The 25,899-nt window shown below is 39.8% G+C and overlaps 1 protein-coding gene across 4 annotated transcripts in view; it reads left to right on the top strand.

The window, feature by feature from the left end:
- The first annotated feature begins 606 nt into the window (after positions 1-606).
- LOC122642470 (regulator of MON1-CCZ1 complex-like) overlaps positions 607-25,899 on the top strand; it is a 45,758-nt gene continuing 20,465 nt past the window's right edge. For 2 of the 4 annotated variants that reach the window (XM_043835967.1, XM_043835968.1), the window contains exons 1-8: positions 667-683; positions 3,699-3,813; positions 15,472-15,573; positions 15,691-16,040; positions 16,191-16,403; positions 17,787-18,046; positions 18,731-18,884; positions 25,693-25,802. In XM_043835967.1, coding sequence (XP_043691902.1) covers positions 16,029-16,040; positions 16,191-16,403; positions 17,787-18,046; positions 18,731-18,884; positions 25,693-25,802 — 749 coding nt within the window. In that variant the 5' untranslated portion in view covers positions 667-683; positions 3,699-3,813; positions 15,472-15,573; positions 15,691-16,028. Of the gene's footprint in view, positions 684-3,698; positions 3,814-15,471; positions 15,574-15,690; positions 16,404-17,786; positions 18,047-18,730; positions 18,885-25,692; positions 25,803-25,899 lie in introns of all 4 variants that reach the window. The other 2 variants (XM_043835969.1, XM_043835970.1) reach the window with 2 other exon arrangements.

Below are 25,899 nucleotides of genomic sequence, written 5' to 3'. Positions count from 1 at the left end.
TCGCCATCAAACTGGGACTCTCCACACCGCCATACGCTACTACAAAAGACAAGGTACACAACCCCATAGGGGACATCTAAACTCATACTGAATAATCACTATTCATCTATTTGCGCCAGGAGATCTAACTTTGGTATCGGAGAGCCCTAGGCCGGGACCACACCGGTTCTCTCTGTTGACCCCTTTGGTCCACTTGCAGGTGACGGCACTCGCAGGACCGCTCGACGATTTCTTGACGCAACAGGATCGAAGGAGAAAGAGAATCTGGTGGAGTGGAACGAAGGTTGCAGCGGTGGTGGCGTGGTGGTTGAAGAAGAACAAGAAAGAAGAAGAAGAAGAAGAAGAAGAAGAAGAAATAGTGATGGGTCTCATTTTTTTTATGTTAGAAAAGTTAAAAATTAGAATAGGGTTATTTTAATTGAAGGGTAAAATTGGTATTTAAAATATATTATTTAACACTGTTCACCCACCGTCCACTTAAGGGGTCTGATTGTATATTTTAGAAATATAGGAGTTCGTTCTGTATTTTATATAAACATTAGGGGGTGGCACTGTAATTTTCCCTTTTTTTTTCTTTCCCTTTCTTTTAATTGGTGAGAGCCCGAAGCCTGAACCGGTGAGTGCATAGAGCTCTGAAATTAGACGGCTCCGCTCATACGATCGACTAAAGATTCATTTCGAAGGTATTCTCCCTCCAAATTTATCTAACTCAACTCTAAAACCAATCCTTTTCGATTAATACTTGTTTTAATTCATCTTATAACCGAAAGTCACAAATTTATTGCTTCTGTTTTTTATTATCTCCGTCAATTTTTTTTGGTAAGTATTAACTCCGTCAATGAGAACAGGATTGATTAAATTTTGTTAACTCGTAAAGATAGAGACGTAGATCATCTGTGTGTACACTCCATGAATCAATATAATCATGCAGGATTCTAAGAAGCTGAGTAATTCCTTAGTTTTCTTTCGGACATTTTATCAGCAAATTCACAAGAGAACCCTATCTTTTGTTTTTTCTTGGTTTCTATCTTTATTCTGTTACGTATTCCGACAAACCATTAGTTAGATTAGATAGTGAACTTTCTGATTGAGATAATGTCTAGGATCTTCTGATGCTTCGGAACATTGCACTTAGTTTCCTTTCAAGTTCGGATTTCAGACTCTTGTCAATTTTCGTGGTTTCTTTACCTTGATTGTTTTGATGATGAATAAAGAAAAAGATACAAATTTGGTTATGGAATTCTTGCCTTGTTGCTATCATGAAAAGTTAGGAACATACGATCTTTTTGTGATTACAGAATTTAAAAAAAAAAGAAAGAGTAAGTAATGGAAGGACTTGAGATTATGTCATCTTTTATTCTACCTAATGTACCTATGTCTTATACAACTCAACTCAATTCAGCTTTATCCCAACTAAATGGGATCCGCTACATGGATCCTTTTACTCCAATCAGCTCTATTGAAAGCCATATTTGTTACTAGTCCTAAACTTTGCATGTCTTTCCTCAGCACTTCTCCTGGAGCCATTTTAGGCTTACCCCTGGCTCTTTTAGCGCCTTCAATCTAAATTAAATCATACTTCCAATTAATGAGTGGGTATAAATAAACCGTGGACTCAAATTAGTTGAACTAAAACATTTAATACTTGAGGTAGGTACGCTTGGGAACTTGGTTGCTGTGACACTTCGGTTAGTGCTATTTTATAGCGACCAAATACCTTGACTCCTCATTCCGTCTTCGATGTGGGATTAAAGTTGAATTATGCACTGCAGCAAGAACTTTCGTTGAGGAGTCTTTCATGATATCCACTATTGAGTGGGTCCCAACTCCTAACTATATTGGATCATGGGTTAAAGTATCCATATTAGTAGTTTAATTCCCATATACTGAACTAATTCATATTGTCTTCATTTTTAATTTATAAGTTATTGGGTGTATAATTTAGGTGTTGTCTAAGAAGTCATGTGGAGAGTGGGAAAAATTAAGGGAAAATATATAATTAAATGTGTGAACATTGCCATTTTTTTAGTCCCGTATTTGAAAAATCTAAACGTTTAAAACGTGTATCGTTCATTTTCGTTTTTTTGCCGTTCTTGACGTATTTGACTGTATTTTTGACCGTTCCGTTCACATTTTGATCCATTTAAAACACGTCCGTTCTGAACACTTTCTTTGCCATTCCCGTTTTAACTAATAGAGCTTCAGACACCATATTTTCCGTATAAATGCGCCATGGCTTATGATGATGTCAATTCCAGCAATATTGTGACGAATATTTATGTTAATGCTTGCATTAGTCTTAAGTAGTTTATTTATTTATTGTGGTTTGGGGAGAGGTGAGTGGGTCTTGGGATTACGTAGTTCTCAGCTAGTCCTATTTGTATAACTTGTTGTATGACTCAAAACATTCATATAGATCTTCAGTCTTTTTTGTTTTGGATTCTACAAAGGAATTTTGTGTCTTGATTCAAGCTTTTCCTTTTACTTACTATTAGTCTGTTGCTTGATTTCAAATTGAATGCCACATTATTTTTCTTGTATCCTTCTTCTCTCTCTTTTGTGGATACATTAGAAAGATCAATCTTCTCCAAGCATGGACATGAAATTGTTAAAATAGGCATTTGATGCAGGGGAGTTCATAACAAACAGGACTTATAGGCCTCTCTTATGTTTCTGGCATCATGGACTCTTCTCATCCTGTTCATGGGCCTGGGCTAGTTAATTTAGTTGTTTTAGTTTCTTTTCTTTTCTATTTGTACTAGTAGTTAAGAGACACTAGAACTCTCCCACAGTGGTGAGTCCTTTTTGTCTTTGTATTTTCATTTTTCATTTTTTAGTAGTGATCATTCAACTCTAGTTATAAGTTGTAAGAGCCTAAGAGCTCCCCCATGTTTTATGATGAAAGAAAGAATTGAGTTGCTTCAATGGAGCTGCTGCGAGACTCAGTTAAGGGTGGGAAACTCTTGGGATTAGTGGGATTCTGATCTAGGCGTGCTGGTGGGAAGCCAAAAGTCATATCCTTCCTCTCTATTTTCTGTTTTCCTTCTCTTAAGTAAGTGTTCTATCTCTTATCATTACTGGTGTTTCTTGAGGATGAACTAATTAGGTATTGGAGGGGTTCAACATCAGTTTATATGCTGTTACATTCTGTTCTTACTGGAGATTAAACACAGCCAAGGATCATCACCAAATAGTGCTGGCGGCAGCTCTGTTTTGACCCCCCTTTTGGCTGATATTGATTTATGTTATTGTGGGAATCTGACCAGCAGATTCTCTCCACACTTTGGGGTATTAAAGAGGCTATCCCTAGTGACACTCGACCAGGGTTTGGCCAGATATGGCCTGCTGATCTGTGGGTGCAATATTTCTCCCAAAATCTGGGTTTGGTCTTAGAAAATATACTGTTATGATTATTACTTTCAATCTGGCCGTTAGAACATCACAGTACTTAAGGGTTTACTTGTTCTAACAACTTATGAACATTGGTCAAAATCTGACCTTCATGGATAAGGTTGAATTTGGCCCTACTGTTGACCTAAATTCTGTTTAGGGTTTGCTTGAGTTCTTGTTAAAATGGGAATATAATCTGAACTTAGAGTTCATCCTATCTACCCCCCACCACCATTTGTTCATTTGTAATATCATGAATAAGATCTTGATAACATTGTATCTAAGCTATTGGAAATTTACATTTTCAGTAACCCAACATTGTATCTAAACTATTAGCAACTTACATTTTTCAGTGACCTGGAAATGAAAGAGAGAAACAGTACTTCCACGCTCAAGCGCATTTTGGTAAATTGTGCATCTCAGGTAATATTCTATTGTTTCGGGCCAAAATCCATGTTTCAATGCTCCATTACATTGAATGTATTTAAAACATGTTGTTCTTCATACCATCTCTTGGGCTCGAGTACTTGAAATGATTTTATGACGTGCGCTTTGTGCCCCCTCAATATATGCAGAATCTTGAGTTTTGTTTGAGAATAATGCATAATATTTCTAGAGTGTAGGGTGGAATACCTAGGCCTCCTCCCCCTTATCCCTGCTAGGCTCTCCAGTCATCATTGCACCCCCATGCTTGATAATATCCGCAAGCGCTTTCAACTTTGGAAAGGCAGACTTCTTTCCTATGCGGGTAGGCTCGAATGCATTAGATCGGTTCTCCAATCTTACATTTATTGGTGTGGCATCTTTGGCCTTCCTAAAGCCACCATCAAAGCTATGGAAACCCTTTTTTGTGCTTTCCTCTGGAAAGGGAAGGAAACCTCCAAATTCCTCCACCCTGTCAGCTGGAAATCCATCTGCCTTCCCAAATCTGAAGGAGGCCTTGGGATTCGCCGTATCTGTGACTCTAATATTGCTGGAATTCTGAAGCTTATTTGGAAAATCTCCTCTAAGCATGACTCCATTTGGGTTCATTGGGTTTATTCCCATCTCCTAAAAAATGACTCCATTTGGACCGTCTCCATCCCTTTGGATTCCTCCTGGGTCTAGCGCAAGATCCTCCTCCACTGCCCCTTGGCGCTTAGAGCCACTTCCTCTACTATTGTTGATGGCTCCTCCATCTCCCTCTGGCTCGACCCCTAGCACCCCAATGGAATTCTTTATAACTTCTTTGGGGCTAGAGCAATCTACTCCTCCTGCATTCCCAAGTCAGCCCCCCTTTCCTCCATCATCTCTCATAGATCTTGGTCCCCCCCCTCTTCCCCTCCCCCTCTCCCTGATCTAGAACTCACTTCCCCCCTTACTCTTCCCCCCCCCCCCCCCCCAAGCTCATGCGAACAAGGTTATTTGGCTCCCCTCCACAAACGGCCTTTTTAGCTTTAAATCTGCCTGGAACCTAGTTAGTACCCAAGCCCCTACTGTCCTATGGCACAAGGTAGTCTGGTTCAAAGGTCATATCCCTCGCCATAGCTTCCTAGCCTGGAGAACCCTTAACCTTTGCCTTCCAACCCAAGCCTTCCTCCTTCACCGAAGAATCCCTGTCCCCCTTTCTTGTATCTTCTGTTGGAACGGTTCCGAAGACATTGACCATCTTTTCTTTGCTTGCCCCTTTACCTCTATCATTTGGAAAAAAACCCTTCGTTTATCTGGCCTCGTAGCAAGAGACCCCTCCCTTTCGCTCGAGAGTGGCTTTGGCTGGCCATGACTTTCTCTGGTTGCTCTATCTACGACACTATTGACAAGCTTGTGTTTGGCGCCGCTCTTTACCACATTTGAATGGAGAGGAACCTTAGGAGATGGGCATCCAACTCTCGTTCCTTTGACCTCATTTGGAAAGCCATCTTTTTGGATGTCTCCTCTAAGCTTAGTTTTTTGCCTCATAAGACTTTTTTGGATTCCCCAAGGAACAAGCATATTGTTGTTTCCTGGGGTTTAGATAGTGCTCTTTTACAGCCCCTTACCCCCCGTAGTTGGGTCTGGGGTCTGTTTCTCCCCCCTCTCTCTCTCCTTTGTATATTCCGCCCCCCTCTTTCTTTCCCTTTCGCCCCCCTCAGGCTTTGGTAATAGATGTTTTATTCACCAAAAAAAATAAATATTTCTAGGGCTTGAACCACCTTTGTAGCCATGTTTATTTCTCTTTCAGAGAGTGGATTCACTTATGGGGGAAAGACAATGAACTTGACAGTTGTACTAGTAATGGTGTATCTTTAAATCTTAATACTATACTGATGGATAGACCTGATGGGAGAATTTTGCATACCAGGTCTCCTGAAGTTATGGGTGCAGCTCAATATAAGATACGTTTGAGTTCCAATGAAGTGATGTACAGAAATGAAGATACTCTCGAAAATGCCTTATTGCAAAGTTAACTTGAAAAAGATAAACGTTGATTACATGTAATCACCTGTCCCGTGATACGTATTATGATCTTTATTATGTTGTCTTCAGAGAGTCATAAAGACCCAAAAGTGGTCAGACGTTCAAGGAGAAGGCATCAAGATGTCTTTCCCAAGTTGTTCAGTACCTTTTTTTGGTATTAGTTGTGCAGTACACATGAGTTGAATGGTCATGCATGCATTACATCAGAGGGCTTCGATTCATGCAATGTTCTTTTGAGCAGACAGAGTCTTAGAATTCTGTTTCCCTGCTTCCACCCCTCCCCTTTTTCTTTAATTTTTATTATAATTGGCTTAAAACTCTCTCTCTCACAACAAAACAGGAGAAAATCTGTGTGTGCATTACTGTGTATTTTCACACTTGCTGGCGCATGTTCCTATGCATTTCTGTTCTGTTTTTTTCCCAGTTTTTCTAAATTTTCTACGTCATTTTTTCTCTTTTTATTAGTCTCCTATTCGATTAAGTGAGGCACTATTTCCTTCCCTTCCTTTGCCCCTTTCCCCCCTTAAAGGTGGCCTATCCTCTGTTTAAAACCTACTCCCGCAAGAGATGCAAACCATAGTTATCAAGGCGGGAAGGCGATCATGGCGTTTTAGAGGGACAAAAATCAAGGCGACACCGCCATGGCGCCCAAGGCGTCCAAGGCGACGCCTTGATAACTATGATGCAAACAGGCCTTAAACGACCTTTTTAATAGGCTTTTCCAATCAGTCCTTAGTAGCCTGTGTAGGTGAATGGCAGCTGGGACCACCAGCCAAAATACATCCAACAATTTTATGAATATAAAGTTTATTGTCTTCTTCAATGGAGCTGCTGTGAGATTCAGCGAAGGGCGGGAAACCCTTGGGAACAGTGAGATTCTGATCCGGGTGTATGGTGGTAAGCCAATGGTTACTTTATTCTCTCTCTGTTTGCTCTTTTCATTCTCTAAGTAAGCGTTCTATCTGTTGGGATTTGGGGAATGATGGCTTGTCAATTGACAGAGGCCTAGGCTCTTTATTTATTATAGAATGGAATAGGCTACTAATGGCGTCCAACCCAAAAGCCCGAGCTTATGGGTGGAGAGGCCCTTCCAAGGTCATAAGCCAAACTGCCGCACACTATCCGACCGATGTGGGACTAAACTCCCCTCCCATTCCTAGCCATGGAGTGCATTTATTGCATCAACTCCCCCTGCTGTGGGCCACATGGCTAGTGCATGGACAACCCGCTCTAATACAACTTAACGGCGTCCAACCCAAAAGCCCGAACTTATGGGTAGAGAGGCCTTTCCAAGTTCATAAGCCAAATTGCCAAACACTACCCGACTGATGTGGGACTAAACTCCCCTCCCATTTCTTGCCATGGAGCGCATTCACTGCATCAGGTATACGTACAATATTGCCCCTAGGTACAAATCTACCCTTTTCCCCATATTACAATACTCCCCTCTCAAGTTGGTGCATAGATATCAAACATGCCCAACTTGCATACAATTGGATGAAAAACCTTACTACTAAGACCCTTAGTAAAAACATCTCCTAATTGATCACCGGACTTAACAAACGGAACACAAATAACACCCTTTTCTAATTTTTCTTTGATGAAATGACGATCAATCTCTACATGCTTCGTCTGATCATGCTGAACAGGATTATGAGCTATACTAATGGATGATTTACTAGAACAATATACCATCATAGTGAGTTGAACTGCACCACTAAGATCCTGGAGAAGACTTTGAAGCCATAGCAACTCACAAATACCATGGGTCATTGTGCGAAACTTTGCTTTAGCACTAGATCGAGTAACCACGGCTTGCTTCTTGCTACGCCAGGTAACAAGGTTACTACCGACAAATATACAATAACTAGATGTGGACCGCTGGTCATAAGGAGAACCAGCCCAAACAGCATCAGTAAAAGCTTCTACATACATGTGACCATGAGAAGAAAATAACACACCTTTCCCTAGAGCTGACTTCAAATAACGAAGGATCCGAAACACAACTTCTAAATGTGTAGAGTAGGGATCATGCATATATTGGCTGACCAAGCTTACATCATAAGCAATGTCTAGGCGAGTATGGGAAAGATAGATCAAACATCCAACCAATCCCTGATATCGGTCTTTATCAACCGGCTCACCATCCTTACTCTTGAGATGAGCATTATCCTCAAGGGGTGTATCTGTAGGTTGCAGTCTAACATCCCGGTCTTCTCTAAAAGATCAAGGGTATACTTCTTTTGAGACAAGATACCGCGAGAGGAGCGAGCAACCTCGATACCAAGGAAATACCGAAGTTTTCGCAGATCTTTAATCTCAAATTCTTTTCCTAAATAGGCCTTTAAATGAGATGTTTCAGTAGGGTTACTCTCAATGATGACAATATCATCAACATAGACTATAAGAATAGTAATGTGATCACCTGATTTTTGGATGAATAGAGTATGATCAGCATTGCTCTGCCTGTATCCAGCTGAAATCATAGCCTTGTGGAATTGACCAAACCAAGCCCTGGGAGACTGCTTCAGTTCATACAGTGCCCGCTTCAATTTGCAAACCTTTCCTTATGTTTCCTTGAAAGAAAAACCAGGAGGAATCTCCATATAGACGTCATCCTCAAGCTCACCATGGAGGAACGCATTCTTCACATCTAATTGTTGCATTTCCCATCCACAGTTGACTGCACGTGAGAGGATAACTCTGATAGCATTCATCTTCGCAACCAGAGCAAAAGTCTCCTGATAATCTATCCCATAAGTCTGGGTACAGCCTATGGCAATTAGCCTGGCTTTGTATCTGTCCACTGTTCCATCCACTTTCTGTTTAACTGAAAATACCCACTTGTATCCCACGGGTTTCTTTGTTGGAGGTTGAGAAACCAGCTCCCAAGTGCCCTCATCTCTTCAGATATGGTTGAAAAACAATGACGAGAAGGAGGTTGGTAACACTTATAACCTTTTTGTGTAGCAGAATAGCCAATGAAATTACACCTGGGACCCCGGGGGTTAAGTTTCCCTTGGAGATGATGATTACGGGCAAAACAACAACAGCCAAAGGTTTTTGGAGGAATAATAAAGGAGGAGGAGCCTAAAAGTACATCAAGGGGATAGAGAAAGTCTAAAGCGCAAGTAGGCATCCTATTAATAAGATAGGCAGCAGTGAGAACAGCCTCACTCCAAAAATGGGCAGGTACATTCATGGCAAACATAAGGGACCTAGCCACTTCTAACATGTGCCGATTTTTGTGTTCGACAATACAATTCTGAAAAGGGTATCAACACAGCTGGTTTGATGAAGGATATCCTGATCAGCATGGTACGATTGTCCATAAATTCCTTGCCATTATTAGTGCGAAGGATTTTAATTCTTGTAGCAAATTGGGTCTGAACCATGCAGTGAAAGTGTGAAACAACTGAAAACTGCAAAAAACTTCATTTTTATGATGTAATAAATAGACCCAAGTAGTGCGAGTGCCCAGTCAATAAAAGTGACAAACCAAGGATAACCAAAGATAGAAACACAATAGGCAGAGCCCTACACATCTGAATGTAATAAATGAAAAGAAGTAGAACTTCTATTATCAGAAATAGGATAAACATGGCGAGTTTGCTTGGCAAGAACACAAGCATCACAAAAGAAACTATTTTGATTACAATGTTGAACTAAACTAGGAAAAACTTTAACTAAAGTACTAAAGTGGAGGATAGCCAAGATGCCTATGCCAAAGATGCAACTCAGGCAGAGTAGTGGAGGAATCAGATTGATGAGCCTGTGTGCTGATGGTGGAAGTAGATTGAGTTCCATTGTCAAACAAGTATAAGCCACCATGCACTCTACCACTGTCAATTGTTGTCCCCATCTCCAAGTCCTGGAAGATGCAGTGAGAAGAAAAAAAGGTTACCTTACAATTCAAATCACGAGTAAGACTACTAATAGAAAGAAGATTAGTAGAGAAATTGGGAACATGTAATATAGAGGATAAGGATAACAGAGAAGAGCACTGGATGGATCTCTTTCCAGAGACAGTGGAGAGGGTACCATCAACAACCCTAACTCTATCTTTACTTGAACCCAGAGAGTAGGAAGAAAATTGATTGGAAGATCCAGTCATATGGTTAGTGGCCCCTAAGTCAATTATCCAAGAGAAGGATACAACTGAGGCACAGTGACCACTGAAGGAAATACCTAAGTGAGCAACATTGGAGTCGGATGTGACTGGCACAGTAGAGGCAAAGGCAACCGATGGTGAAGGTGAAGGTGAGGAAGAGGGCTCTAACTTGGTCATCAGATGCCAGGGAAGCTGCGACTCATCCTGTGATAAAGAGTCACCCATGGGGGCAGCATTAGATGTCTCTGTATGGTTTGCATGGGACTGGTTGGATCGACCCCTACCACGACCACGAGAAGAATTAGTGTGACGACCATGAAGTTTCCAACAATGTTCCCTGGTATGGCTCTCTTTACCACAATAATCATACTTCACAACTTCCTTGTCAGTGGAAGAACGATCATTAGAATGTGTCAAACCACCTCGAGATTGTGATCCAGAGCCAGAAAGTAGAGCTTATCGCTTCCTGGGTTATGGGTTGAAGCATGGCAGTATGGAGGCTGTCTTCTAACTGAACCATAGCATAAGATTGATCCAGAGAAAGGAAAAGGATCATGATTGAGGATATGAGCACGTATCTGATGGTATTCCACATTAAGACTTTCCAAGAATCATAAACACCAAGTTTGTCTCCGTGAAACTAGTAGCATTTGCAGAACAAGTAGCTTGAAATTCTTCATAGAAATCCAACTCCAGCCATATACCACGTAACTCAAGAGTAGTATTGGAATAAAGACATCTCCTTCTATTTTGTTGACTTGAACCGAGAATGGGAGAATGGCTTGAATTATCTATAAGATCAGTCAAGCTCTCTATTTATAGTAGTAAAAGAGATAACAAGGGAAAACACTATTCACGACACTGTTCATGTGTACAGTGTCACATCCCTAATTACATTTCTACCCTTGCTCATAAATACATAAATAAAGAATAAATAAAACACCCAAAAGACCAGAATATCCCCACGGTATTCTGGATTACATATTCCAACACTCCCCCTCAAGCTGAATTATACAAATAAGAGAAGAAAGAAAAATCAGCTTGAACTAAAAAGAAAAAAATAATTCCATAATAATGCTAACACTCCCCCTCAAGTTGGGTGCATACAAGGTACTAATGCTCAACTTGAACAAAATGGGAAGAAACTAAGTTGCAGCAGAATCTAGCTTGATAGAGATGAATGCAACTCCCAAATAAACCTTCAAGAACATTAAATATAGATCTTCAAAAAACTGGGCAGACTTGATCAGCAAAAAAAGGCAGCTTTCACCAATCTTCTATAGCTATCCAGTGATGAATCTCTGACTGATAATCTTGAAGACAAGCAACTAGGGCAGCAAGCAACGGAAACAAATGAATCAGGTAGCGGAAAAGATCAACCCAACTGTAGAACCTCATATAGGCAGGCAATAACCAAACATCTTCAATACTCTTCATCTCCCCCTTACGGCAAATTCAACCCAATCAAGAAGGATTCCCAATAGCAATGGTGGAAACACTGATCTTCTATGTTTTGCATCAAGTATTCCTGTAAGTTCTGCTTCTACAATGTCTGTAGGTGTACTGTACATAATCTCTCCCTCACGTGTAGTAGTACACGTGGACATAATAGAGATGTAAGAGATAAGGCAAAAATATAATATTCCAGAATTTTCCAAAAGGTGCTAAGGGAATGTAAAAGGAAGAAATGGCAATTTAAAGAATACCATTATCGTCCAAAGTCGTTATGGGTATATGCCAAAGGTATGTTAGGGGAGATGGTGAAGTGAAAAGAAAAGTTGTGGGATAATGAATTATGGAGAAAAATAATGCAACATAGAAATTGTCCACCATCTTCAAACGACCAAACAGACTCCTTGGATGGAAACTCTTGCAAGGGACAAACACCAAACTCCAATATTCACATCTGATAAGTATACAGATCTGATTTGAAGTAAGGAAAAACTCCAATCTTCAAGGCTTGATCAATTTTCAAACAAGGAAGAACAAGTGTGCAAAACTCCAATTTATAAACTCCCTCATGCTAAATAGAACTGACGAAGATATCTGGACAGAATTGATGTAATAAACTTCAACAAAAAACTTGGATCAGATCTGAATTAGTAAACACTGCTAGGAACAAGCTCCAAAGTAAGCTGGATATAAAGCAGTAGAAGAGCTTCACACAACTGAATAGGTTCGTAGTTGCAACCAATAACCATGAAACAATGCTGTTGTAATCCCAAATAAGCTGATCTCTAAGGTAGTAAATTCGAGTCTTCAACAATGAAAGAAATTCGAACTCCAATAGTAGGATATTCAGACTCAATAATAGGGCAACAGTAGTCCTCATAAAGGCAGCAATAACATGTCAACCAGTCATGCTTACAAAAGCCAATCAATAGAGCAAGGTATGTAGTAAAGCTTGATAGAACCAGCAAGTATAAATTAATTAACCCAACAGATCCATAGGTAGTTGAAGCAGCAAGCCACATAGGAACAAGTAAAAGAATAGGTTGATAAATGATGAAATCGAGCCATAAGTGTGAACCTGAATTTTTTTTCAAAATAAATCCATGAATGATGTTGAAACTTGGGTCGAGTACTCCTCTGATGGTTGCAAATCTCTCCTAAAAAAATCAGCAAGAGAGGACTGCCTTAACCCTTAGATCGATTATAGTCTGGGTTTTGTAAAAAACCTGAAAGTTGAGATTGATTGTAGGGAAAGGGGGCTTCATAAAAGAGATGATGACTTGTCAAAGATTGTTGATGGTGTGTAATAGATGCTGTCCAGAGCTGCTTGAATGGATCTCCAATACGAATAACCAACATCTTTTTGTGATTGAGACTTGATCTTCAAGAGGGAGAAACACCAAAAAAATGCAAAAAAATAGGGCAGCAGCTATCACACGAAATAGAACTTCTTCAAGCCATGAGTAGTTGATGTATGTTGCGTCTCTTGATGGTAGAAACACCTCCAAAAAATTCCAGTAGCAGCAAATAACCCTAACTCAAAAAATTGATTTGTGTCATGATTTTGTAAAACCCTGAAAATAAGGACCGATTGGGGTTAGGGGTCTTCAAACACTTGGAAAGAGGCCAATATTGAGGTCGAGTGGTCCTTGTAGATGAAGTAATCAGCCCTCCAAAAATCAGCAAAAGCTGAAACCTGTAACCCTAATTTCAATTTTCAATTGGAGTTAGGGTTATAGTAGGTAACCAAATTAGCAGGTTAAGAAAGTTTTGCTGTAGAAACAAATCCAGCCATCAGAAAGGGTCCAAACTTAGGTCGAATATGGCTTGTAATAGTAGGGAATCACCCCCAAAAAATTAACTGCATCTGAAAAGGGAAACCCTAAAATCGATTGGAGTCAGGGTTTTGAAAAGCCCTGACAAGTTGAGATCGATTAGGGTAGAGGCTGGAAAGGTTAATGAAAGATGGAGAAATAGAAAAAAAGGAAAGGAGGTCAATGGAATAGGGTAGGAAGGTGCTGGAAAAGAGAGCAAAGGGAGCTCCAATGGTGGAAGGTCAGCCCTCAATAGTGATAGGAAGTTGATCTCCAAAAAATTCTGGAAAGCTCCAATTCGCAAAGATGGTTCCAGCAGAATTTTAATGGAAAAAAGAGATTGAATGGAGGAGGGCATCAACTAAATCATTGGTTAAGGTTTTTTACCTCATTAGTGCTGCCCCCTTACAAGGATGAGAAGAAGAAAACCAGAAGGAGGAGAAGCTGAGAAAGAGAGAAGAAGGAAGAAGTCGATTGGAGGGAAGGAGTAGGGTTTTTTCCTCTTTTTCTAACCTAGATCAGACTAGCTCTGATACCATGTTGACTTGAACCGAGAATGGGAGAATGGCTTGAATTATCTATAAGATCAGTCAAGCTCTCTATTTATAGTAGTAAAAGAGATAACAAGGGAAAAACACTATTCCCGACACTGTTCACATGAACAGTGTCACATCCCTAATTACATTTCTACCCTTTCTCATAAATACATAAATAAAGAATAAATAAAACACCCGAAAGACCAGAATACCCCCACGGTATTCTGGATTACATATTCCAACAGGTTTCATGTATTTTCTTCCTCAGTTCATAAACTTAGGTGTCATTCCCAACTTGAGAGTATGTGTCCTTGGTAGCCTTCCAAATCTTTGAAGCGGTATCCAATAACAGGTAATCCCATGCAATATTAGGTTGCATGGAATTGATAAAGAAGGACATTACTAGAGAATTATCCAAACTCCACTTCTTCAAAGAGGGACCAGCAGTAGTAGGCTTCTCAGATTCACCTATTAAATACCTGGAAAACCACGGGAATCGATAGACATGAAGCAGGATTGAGACCATAACAATTAATTGCTCCCATCCAACTTGATAGAGCTAACAGGGAAAGAAGGAAAGTCACTATGATCCATTCCATCAGTTCCAGTAGATGTGGTTGTGATGTCAAACATGACTGCCAAAAGAGTCCTCCTCACAAAAGAGACTAAGAGAGGGGTTCCTGTGTGAACAAAAGAATTGAACATTCCAAATTAAATGCAAATATCTCCAATGCTCCTGGCTTTGCTTGGAGTTTTTTCTGTACTTTTTTTTATAAATAAGAATTTTTATTATAAGGAGAGAATAAATACAGAAATAAAATACAACAAACAACAGCACCAACCGACACCAGTTGGAGAGCCTAAATGAACAACATAATAGGAAAAGGACCTAAATACCAAGAGTCCCTTGAAACCCCCCTCCCTCCCCAAAAAAAAAGAAAAAGAAGCCAAATTATCTACAAATGAATTGGATGAATGCATCTTTTAAGCAAAATAGAAGTCATTGTTAGCACATAATGCTCTAGTTTTTTCCCCCTATATAAATAGGTGAATTATTATTGTCACAAAGGTCTGTTATTTTTTCAAATGTTACAAAACATTTATTATGTCACGTGGATAGAGGATATGTCCATTCCAATGGTTGGATAGAGAGGACATGGTCTCTATTAGCCACGTGTCAAATTTCAGAGACTAATTCAATCAAATACCCCTTTTGTATTGGCACACATCCCGTGTATGTCCATGCATTCTATCAGTACACTAGACATTATGATTGTTCACTCTCCCAACTCTGAGTGGGATTAGACAGTTTAGATCAATAAAAACATAAAAATGGATGGCTCAGATTTGTTTTGTGATTTTTGGAACCATCACCTTCCATTGTTACACGGATAAGTACCCATTAAAATATTGTAAAATGTTTTTATTATTACTTGGGTTTTTTTGTTTGGCTTCAGAAAGTGGAGTTTCTATAGGAGATCTATAGGAAGAAATTTTTTCTTGGAGATTCAAAAAGGATAACTGTTGCAAGAAATTTGTCTTTAAACATCATGTTTCTTGATGCTGATAAAGGAGAATAAAAAACAATGATAACAACTACTATACAAAGAAACATTTCCATATTTTGGATATTTACTTCTCATTAACTGCAGTTACTAAGCTCTGTTGGGAAAGTAAGATCTGATCGATACCTGTATATCATATTGCTTTAATTATGACACTGATTCTGCAGGCAAAAGAATATGGGAGTTGCGTTGCTGGAAAAGTTCCAGAGGTTGAACGTGATACGTGTTTAAAGGAATTTCTTGCTCTAAAAGCATGCATGCAGAATACGGTACCACTTTTGCTATTGATATGGAACATATTATACTACCTCTCTGTAAAAGTATATTATTAACTAATTTATTTATTCTACGTTTTATTGATGTTAAAATATTTTGTTGCTTTGCAGCTGAGAGGGAAGTTTTAGGCTCTGAATCCAACTGAACTCCTCTTTCCATAGTCTGTAGAAGCAGTGATATGGGATCCACAACCTCTATTTGTAAAGCCAGGAGAGAAGAAAATCAGGAGAATGCAGAGTCTTATATTCTCATTTTATGCATTCTTCATTGCCATCAGAGTACTGTGGATGAAATTTCCTTCTGCTGTTTAACTGTTTTTAATGTCTGAAGTACAGGTTTACGTTTAAGGAGCTCGTACCTTTTACACTTAAGGCATTCATTGAACTTCACAAGATTTACTTGTAAAAGTTAACGAGAAGACAAACTGAAGCATGGAGAAAGCAATGAAATGTTATTAAATTGATAAACGTTGTTTTAGTGTTTATATGGTATATTAAAGCTCCCATAACCTTTCATATAATTCACTGTTGTTGCACTGGTATGATATTGTTGTACTTCCCTTAAATCCTGTATCCACCATTGGAGGCCAACTACAATAATATTTACCAGACTTCCAGGTTTTATAGTTAAGGCTGAAATACAAGAAAATTATAACATGTTGGGAAAAGCATCAAGTGCTCAGCCAACTGTTGGTTTGAGTGGATGTGGTGCGCTGTCACATGTTTACATTCAGCATCCACCTCTAAGATGCAGCATTCCTGGATCAAGAGGTCTATTCTATGATGATGGGAATAAGTTACTACTCTCCGTCACATCTGATCAGGTAAAGTAACCTAAATTCAGAATGAAAAGTTTAATAGATGAGTACATAAATATGCTTGTATATTTGGTGCATCATGATGATTGAACTGAACTTTGTAATAGATGAAAGAAAAGTGTCACTGCCTCTCCCCTTCTGGCTGCTTCAAGGAGTGAAATCATGCTCTAAATTGCCCTAGAATATGAATTTGCTATCATGAAATCAAGAGAAGAATGCTTTCTGTTTAGGTGCAGAAAAGTTAGGGTTTAAGGTGAAACTAGGGTTTTTAGAGGGAATGGTGCAATTGGAATTGGCTAAGGTTAAGAAGTAGGGTCTTGATGTCTTGCAATATTCGATGAAGGTTTTATGGCAAAGGATTTTATTATAAAGGAAATAAAAACATAATAGGATGCCAAATGGCCTTAGTGCTTGACCACAATCCTCCCTGCCCACTCTGAAACATGGATGGAGCTCCTCAATTTTCCAAGGTAACTTAGACAGGTTCCCATAGGCCAAGCCAAGACACTGGGGAAGAGGTGGGTGTTCACTCCCTGTGTTTTTCAAATACTGTACATGGCCTTATCTGAACCCTAATCATCAGGAACGGGTGTGACACCAGTTATACCTGCCCCCTTGCTACCCTAGTCCTTCGACATGGCAAAAGGTTAAGAGATGTGTAGGATAATTATGCCCAAGTTTGCTTATATATTTTGATGGACCTTTTTCCCAAAAGAATACTCACATAAAATAAATAGATGATATATTTGCCAATCTGAAGGTAATGCGTGGATATATGGTATAAGGGTGAGGGGGAGACATTTTGTACAGACAGTTTTTCAATTACAGAAGTAAATTTTTTTTCTCAAAAACAAGAACGTATATCATGGATCTATGGATTTGGTAGGTGATATATATTTAGCACATACACGATTTCAATTGGTTTAACGAGGGGGGAAAATGCAATGTTCATCTTACCAGTCCTACATTTTGTCTCTGTGGACCAAGGAGAAAGGGGGCTCAGCGGGAAGAGGATTGTACCGTGAGAGAAGCAAGGAGGTCAACCTGTTTCAAATATACAACATGGATTCTGGCAATGCAATGTAGTTGGACCTTTAAGAGGTCTAGGTAACTAGGAAGGGACAGGACCTACGTTGGATATATATCAAAAAAGCATGATATGGCGATGGATTTTTTATGATTCCACTGGATTTCATGTTGGGTCAGTAACCTACATGCATCAGCTCACCAAATGCCAATATTTGAACCTTGGGTCCAACTAAAATTTTAAACTTACAGAGAATGGAAGCAGCAAAAGAGGGATGAATATCAAGTATTATGGTATTTCAAGTCTATATTTTTACTTATACACTGTCTTACGGAGTCCCTTTTTATGTTCTTTTTGTGCAGGTTTTTGCATGGAAAACTGTTCCTAATCCTCTTTTTGATGCTCCTACATCTGATCCAATAGGTGAAGGGCCGGTACTTTCTATTCGATATTCGCTAGATGCGAAGGTCATTGGAATTCAACGATCTACTCTTGTGATTGAGTTCAGGAATAGAGGTACCGAGGAAGCTTTTGTCCATAGGTGTAAATCAGAATCTGAGAGCATACTGGGATTTTTTTGGACAGATTGCCCAACCTGTGATGTTATATTTGTGAAGACTAGGTATGTACTACAAAAGATACCAATCAGGTGCTAATTATTTGCAGGCAATGCAACTTGAATTTATTATACAGGAAAGCACAATTTGAATTTGGTTGAAGCTGTTTGGTCCAAAATTATATGATGGTCAGGAGTTTCTGTTTATTTTTTTGCACATCTGCTGGGGAATGGAGGTGTTAGGAATCTGTTGCTTTTGATGCATCACTTTGCACTGCATCTTGTTTTTAGTATCTTTTGTGTGTGTGCACGCATGTGTGCGTATGTGTATTTGGTAAGCATCACCTCATATATTTTACAAAGGCTTCATCATGTGGCTACGTGCATTATATAATTGTTAACTTGGTCAATTTCCCAGCGGTGCTGCAAGGTGGATACTGTGCTTGTTTGTGTCCATGAATTATGATTGATGTTAATTATACATTGATTTGTTATATCATAGACAAACTATGTTGTGCCTCGTCTTATTTTGTAAGGCGGGGTTTTCCTTAAGCACATGTCTTGCATTGAGTTTACTTCGGAATAGATACAAACTTTGCGGAAAACTTTCAGATGGAGTTCCTTCCCTTTTAACTTGACTATTGTATTTCCTTTTTCAGCTGATCTAGTCTGGATGTTCTTTAGCCTCATTAAATTATGCTTTTTTTTAAAAAAAAAAATTCATTTTATTGATATGAAGTCCAATTACAGTGGGGTGGATATGTATGCATATGAACCTGAATTGAAGGCACTTCGCTTGGTTGAGACAAAAAGATTGAATGTAAGCTGGTATGTTTACACACATGAAAGTCGGTTGGTTCTTCTTGCCTCTGGAATGCAGTGCAAGTCTTTCACAGGATTTCAGGTATATCTGCTGATGTCAGCTATATAAAGGGTTTTAAAGTTTGGGATGTACCATTGTTTAAGTTTTGTTGTCATTTATGTTTCTTAGCATTCAGCAGAAACTGAATTAATTTATGGTAGTTAATGTAAAACCTGTTAATTGAATTGCACCTAAAATATCAGTCCAGATGATAGGTCTGCTAATATGCTTTTAAAGTTTCAGGCCGTGCAATCTTTAGCATCTGAGGAAAATTCTGTAGAGTTATCTTTCCTTTTCTTTAAAGAGTTGGCTTTAACTTGTGAGCTATCTTAGCTCCATAAAGCTTACAGAGCCAAGATTAAATTGGGACCAGATTGGCCGGATCGGACAGCATAATTTTTATCAGGATTGGCTCACCGATCCAGCAGATCTTCCTCAAAGGTAGGCCAATATCAGCCAGATGGGCTGAGCTGTATCCCGAATGGATGCCGCCAATCTATTCTCTGATACCATAGTTTAAATCCTTGGTGTTGTACTATGGGTTCAAGGGTATTTATGTCCTAGGGTATCTCTGTCCTTGTACCTATTTTGTAATGTTCTCTAATTCATTATAAATAAAGTGGGGCTGTGACCATAATGTCATAAGCCATATTTCTCAAATCTCCACATGCTATCAGAGCAGGGATCCAGATCGGGATCCGAACCCTAATGGTTTCCTTCATAAAGCCTAGGTCCTCTCTACCCTCCTTCTCTCTTTCTGTTTCTCGTTTCTTGGGCCGCAAGTACCACCAGGCACCGCCACCTTCTACTTCCACCACCACTTCTGCTACCCACCTCCACCACCTCCGCCTTCGTCACCTTCTTGATTCACCCTTGGTGGTGAGTTTTTTTCCCACCAAGGGATTTTTTGACCAATCCATCGTCTGAATCTTCTTTTCGTTTATGGGTGTTTGATGTTTCTTTCGGGATTCCTTTGGTATCGATGTGTTCTTGAATCTGCCTTGACCAGCACCTATGGCAGACTGAGATCTCCATCGCATCTACTGGACAAGGAGTTAATCAACTTGACTTCCTTCCGTTCCCTGCCAACTCCATTAAATTGAATGGGAGCAATTATTTGATGTGGTCGCGGTCTTGCTATCTTGCCATTGGTTCTCGTGGTCATTATTCCAAACTACGTAGCATGTGGCTACAATTGTATTTTAATGGGCCTTTTACCGCTACATGTGATGTTGATGCTACTGCTTTTAAAAAATGGGAAGAGTCTCCGTGTCTTCGATTTTCTTGCCGGCCTTAGCATTGAGTTTGATCAGATTCAGGCTCATGTCCTAAATCGTGATCCCTTTCCTACACATAAGTAGGCTTATGCAATGGTGCAATCAGAGACAGCCGTCACAATGCTATGGTTCACCCAGTTACCCAGAAACGATCAGCCCTTTACTCTAGCCCACAAAGTTCATTTCGTGGGGGGCTTTCTCTTGGTACTGGTGATCATTCTACTCCTGATCGAGTTCCACTGAAGTGTGATTATTGTGGGAAGTAAAGACATACAAAAGACAGATGTTGGAAATTACATGGGAGTCCCAATAATCCTCAGGGACGTGGGTAGAGTCGTTCTTCTTCAGCTAAAGTAAATCAGACTTCATCTGAGGATACAACTTCTGACCAATCTCCTTCTTAGGAGGAACTTCAGCACCTATGTCGTTTGATGACCCGGCTGGACTCATCTTCTTCACCAACTCCATCTGTAGCTTTGGCCATTTCCCTGCTAGGGTTCTCTGACTTGCCTTTTTTGTCTTCATCTTCCCATCCAACTATTCCTTTTTGTGGCCATAGTACATCAGTCGTATCCACTTCCTGGATAATTGACTTGGGTGCCACTGACCATATGATTGGTTCTCCTTTTCAATTCTGTCAATATTCTCAGTTGTCAGGTAATAGTAAAGTTCATGTGGCTGATGGTTCCCTTTCTCTTGTTTCTGGGAAGGGCATCATTAAGTGTACTCCTTCCATATCTCTTTCATCTGTATTGGATGTTCCCAACTTCTCTACTAATTTACTCTCTATTAGTAGTCTTACTAACGTAGTACTAGATAGACAAAGGTCTACTTGGAGCCAGGCAAATTAGGATCTTCTAAAACAGCTGGCTGTATGGGCAGACTTGGGGAATTAGGTCAGATTTAGGGTTAGGATTATGGTAATGGGTAGGTGTGATAGATGATAAAGCTAGGCAGGTCCAGGGGAAGCTAATGATATAGGTTTTATTAGGTTTAAGTGAAAATTGAAATTACAGAAAAAATTAGGGTTAGGGTTTCGGGTTTTGGGAATTAGAAAAGAGATGAATTTAGGGTTTGGAGGGGGAATTCTGGACAGGTCTTCTGGCCGAGTGGTAAGGGCAGTATGGGAAAGTTCGAGTGTAATATGGTTGAATTCTGTAGGCTGGTTAGGTCTGGGCAGGTTTTAGGGTTTTGGGTTTCAATGATGGTGAGGGGAAATTAGGGTTTTTATGGATAGATGGGGCTGGGAGCTAAGTCGAGTGTAGGGTGTGGTGTAAGGGAGCTGTGATCCAGTTTTGGGTGGATTCTAATGAAGGAATTGTGCTGGACAGACTTTAGATGATCTAGGGTTTAATGGGGATCGATGGGTTTTAATGGAAGCTTAGGTTGGAAGGTTAGAAGAAGAAGGGGAATGCTAAAACAGTAAAATAACTTACTGGATTGTAGGTTCTTCAATGGCAGCTTGAAGATGAGCTTGAGCAGGACCTCCCGATCTTAACAGATGCAAGGAGTCGATCAGAGTCCACCAATCCCTTCCACCTTGATATGACTCACAAGGCCTCAGTCAACAGAGCAGAGCAGCAGCTATGGCAGCAAGCAAAAGCTTTTTCATTAATCAAATTCGTGTTCAATGTTTGCCCACCTTACAACCTTATATAAAAGACTCAAAAATAGACTCCTACACTAAAAAGGAAAGGTCTAACCCAATCCTTAACCTATTAGGTAACTTAAACTGACTAGGAAACTGAAATACTAAAAGAAATAGACTCAAAACATGGCTGGACTTATAGAGTCCTAACCCAGCCCAACTTAAATAACAATTAAATAGTCACATGACCACCACATGATCACCAAGTGATCACATGACCACTAACCAAGGAAATCTACTAACTAATCCTATATGTAACCCTACTACCCATAGTTTAGGCCCATAAAAGTGGCCTATTACTTTTGAAACCCATGGGATCAAAAGCCCAACATGTATATAACCCAACCCTAGACTTATTCCTAATAAAAGAAGCCCAATTTGGTGATAAATCTGCATCACTTACACTGGATTTAAACTGAAAAGTAATATTCTTTCCTACTCATTGTCTTTTCCAGGATTTGGTGACAAGTCGTACGATTGGCAGTGGTAAAGTGGTTGGTGGTCTCTACTTGCTTCACAGTTCTCCATCACCTTTCTCTCAGGCCCCTTCTTCTGACTCTTCAGCGTCTGCTTTGGCCTATCTACATAGGTAGCATCGTTGTTTGGGCTACCCTCCTCTAGACGTTTCATCTACTTTATTTCCTAGTTTGGTAAAGAATAATAATCCGAACAATTGTACTTGTGATGCTTATATTTTCATAAAGCAGACTAGAGTTGTTTACCTGGTTTTAGATAATAGAAATTTAATTCCCTTTGGTCTAATTCATTCTGATATTAGGGGCCCTGCCTGTTGTGTTTCTACATCTGGTTATTGTTGGTTTGTCACATTCATTACTTGTTTTAGCCGTACTATTTGGGTTTATCTTATGCGGCAGAAGAGCGCACAAAATGATCCAGATGCAATTTGATGCCAAGGTGAAAAATCTTCGGACTGACAATGGGAAGGAATACATCGACGGTTCTCTTCAAGCCTATTTGTCTATTCATGGGATTATACATCAAACCTCCTGTGTGGACACTCCTGCCCAGAATGGTGTGGCCGAAAAGAAGAATCGTCACCTCTTCAAAGTTGCTTGATCTTTGATGTTTGAAATGAATGTTCCACCTCGTTTCTGGGGTGATGCAGTTCTCTTGGCAGCATATCTTATCGATAGGCTACCCTCCCGGGTGTTGGCCTTTTTCTGCCCTATTGAAGTGTTATTAGGTTCCTCTTCCTTTGTGGTGCCTCCCAAAGTTTTTGGTTGTGTGGCCTTTGCCCACAATCATCATGTCAGTGGCAAGTTCTATCCAAAGGGTTTGCGTTGCATTTTTTTGGGATATTCTACTACCCAAAAGGGGTATAAGTGTTACCATCCTCCTTCCCAGTAATTGTTTGTCACTATGGATGTAATCTTTTGGGAGATAGAGGCTTATTTCCCCTCTCATACACCTCTTCAGGGGAAGCCTACAAGTGAAGAGATGCCTTTGATTGCTCCATTGGATGTTGATGTGCCTACAATAGAAGATCAGTCTATTGAGCTTGAGGATGGTATAATAGGACAAGAATAGGAGCAGCCTCTAATTCAGGGGGAGCATGGTGAGCCTACTTTGAAGATATTTACTAGAGGAACGTGGCATAAAAGAAAGCAAGTTGACAATACCACCACCACTGCTCCTAACCAATCGGCATTACCAATCTCAAGTCCTAGTATCCCTGTTCCTTCTGGTGAGTCTCCTTTTGATCCTAGTCTTGACTTACCAATTGCTATTCGTAAGCCACGTAGAAATTGTACCCAACATCCCATTTCTAATGTTGTTTCATATAACTCCCTTTCTCCATCTTTCTATGCATTTGTTTCTTCCTTTTCCTCTGTTTCCATCCTTAACACCTAGTAGGAAGCACTAGCTAATTCAAGGTGGAAAGAAGCAATGAATGAAGAAATGAATGCCTTGGGAAAAAATGACACTTGGGACTTGGTGACTCTTCCTCCAGGAAAGAAACCCGTAGGCTGCCAGTGGTTTTCGTAGTTAAGCAGAACGCTAATGGAACGGTGGAAAGATACAAGGCAAGGCTGGTTGCTAGAGGTTTTACTCAGACTCATGGATCGGCTATCAAGAAACATTTGCCCCAGTAGCTAAAACATTGTCATGGTAATTATCTCCTGGGTTGTTAACGAAGAATGGGATCTCCAACAATTTGATGTGAAGAAGGCCTTTCTCCACGGGGTGCTCGAAGAAGAGGTGTATATGGATATCCCTCTTGGCTTTGCTGTCCTAGAAACTCAAGGCAAAGTGTGTCATTTGAAGAGGGTTTTATATGGTTTAAAACAATCCCCAAGAGCTTGGTTTGGTCGTTTCCATAGAGCCATGGTGTCGATTGACTATACACAAAATAATTCTGATCACACGTTGTTTATCAAGAAGACGGGCCATCATATCACAGTTTTGATTATCTATGTAGATGACATAGTAATTACTGGGAGTGATGCTGGTGAAATAATCAAACTGAAGACCTACTTGGGGACAGAGTTTGACATTAAGGACCTGGGAAAACTGCGATATTTTCTTGGAATCGAAGTTTCCCATTCAGCTCAAGGTATCTTCCTATCTCAATGAAAGTATACACCTGACCTTTTGCCGGACATAGAGATGCTGGGATGTAAGCCTGTCGACACTCCATTAGAACCTAACACTCATCTAAAGAGTAATGATGGAAAGCCGGTAGATAAGGGTAGCTACCAAAGGTTGGTGAGATGCCTGATAAATCTTTCCCACACACTACAGATTTAGCCTTCGCTGTGAGTATTGTTAACCAATATCATCTAGAGGCAGCATATAGAATCTTGAGGTATTTGAAGTCTTTTCTAGGAAAAGGTGTTCTTTTCTCTCCTCAAAATCACTTGTGAGTTGAGGCTTTCACTGATGCAGATTGGGCGGGATGTCCGGATGATAGGAGATCCACCTCAAGTTATTGCACCTTTGTTGGAAGCAACTTGGTTACTTGGCGGAGCAAGAAGCAGGCTATAGTTGCTCGATCTAGTGCAGAAGTAGAGTTTCAGGCTATGGCCCATGGTGTATGTGAACTCCTTTGGCTTCGGGGACTCCTACGAGATTTATGGGTTCACGTTGAGCTGCCGATGCACCTTTATTGTGACAGAAAATCAGCAATAAGCATCGCACATAATCCAGTTCAACACGATCGCACCAAGCATGTTGAGATTGATCGTCACATCATCAAGGAGAAGCTGATAATCTAGTGAGCAATTAGCTGATAATCTCACTAAGGGAATTCGTAGTTAAAGTTTTAGTTCTATAGTTAGCAAGTTGGGCATGTTTGATATTTATGCACCAACTTGAGGGGGAGTGTTGTAATAGGGGTTCAAGGGTATTTATGTCCTAGGGGTCTTTCTGTCCTTGTACCTATTCTGGAATGTTCTCTAATTCATTATAAATAAAGTGGAGCTGTGACCATAATGTCATAAGCCATATTTCTCAAATCTCCACATTTGGATAGAACCATTACAGACCTTTAATTTGACAAGCATCACATCCTGTGCAAGAAAGTAACTTGTGATGATACACATACTCTAGTTTATTTACCAACTCTGTTTTCTTGCAAGAGTTGCAAAATCACAGGTTGGCACTGTTACAATACTTTCCTCAGTGAGAAAAATAACTCTTTGCTTCTTTGAATCTGGGCATATCTGTATGCTGCCTCTGTGTTGGTTAATGACTTAAATAAATAGTTACTTCATATTTCTATGATTCTATCAACTGGATCTCTTTGAGTAACTTCGAGTCTTTTCCAATGCTGATATTCAATTATTCTTCAACATCTGTTGATATTTATGACTTTTCTATTTCTCCAACAAAGTTTTGGGGCATTTCTTCTCATCTAAGCCTTAGATAATGCACAATAACATGCCCAATCATGTTCTTTTTTCAGTTTTCATCTGGAGGAGTTGTTCGCTTGCCAAGGTTTGAGATGGTGATGGCAAATGCTGAGGCGAACAAGAAACCTGTCCTAGCTGCAGAAGATGTTCATATTGTTACAATGTAGTCTTTTCTGTTGTTTTTTCTTGCTAAGAACAATTCAATTCACCTCTTTAATACGTCTTCTATAGCATGGCATTTCAGATGTATTTCTTTTACT

The sequence above is a fragment of the Telopea speciosissima genome, chromosome 10, assembly GCF_018873765.1.
Source record: "Telopea speciosissima isolate NSW1024214 ecotype Mountain lineage chromosome 10, Tspe_v1, whole genome shotgun sequence".
Lineage (NCBI taxonomy): Eukaryota > Viridiplantae > Streptophyta > Magnoliopsida > Proteales > Proteaceae > Telopea > Telopea speciosissima.
Note: the sequence above shows the minus strand (reverse complement) of the source record. Positions and strands in the feature narration are given on the sequence as shown.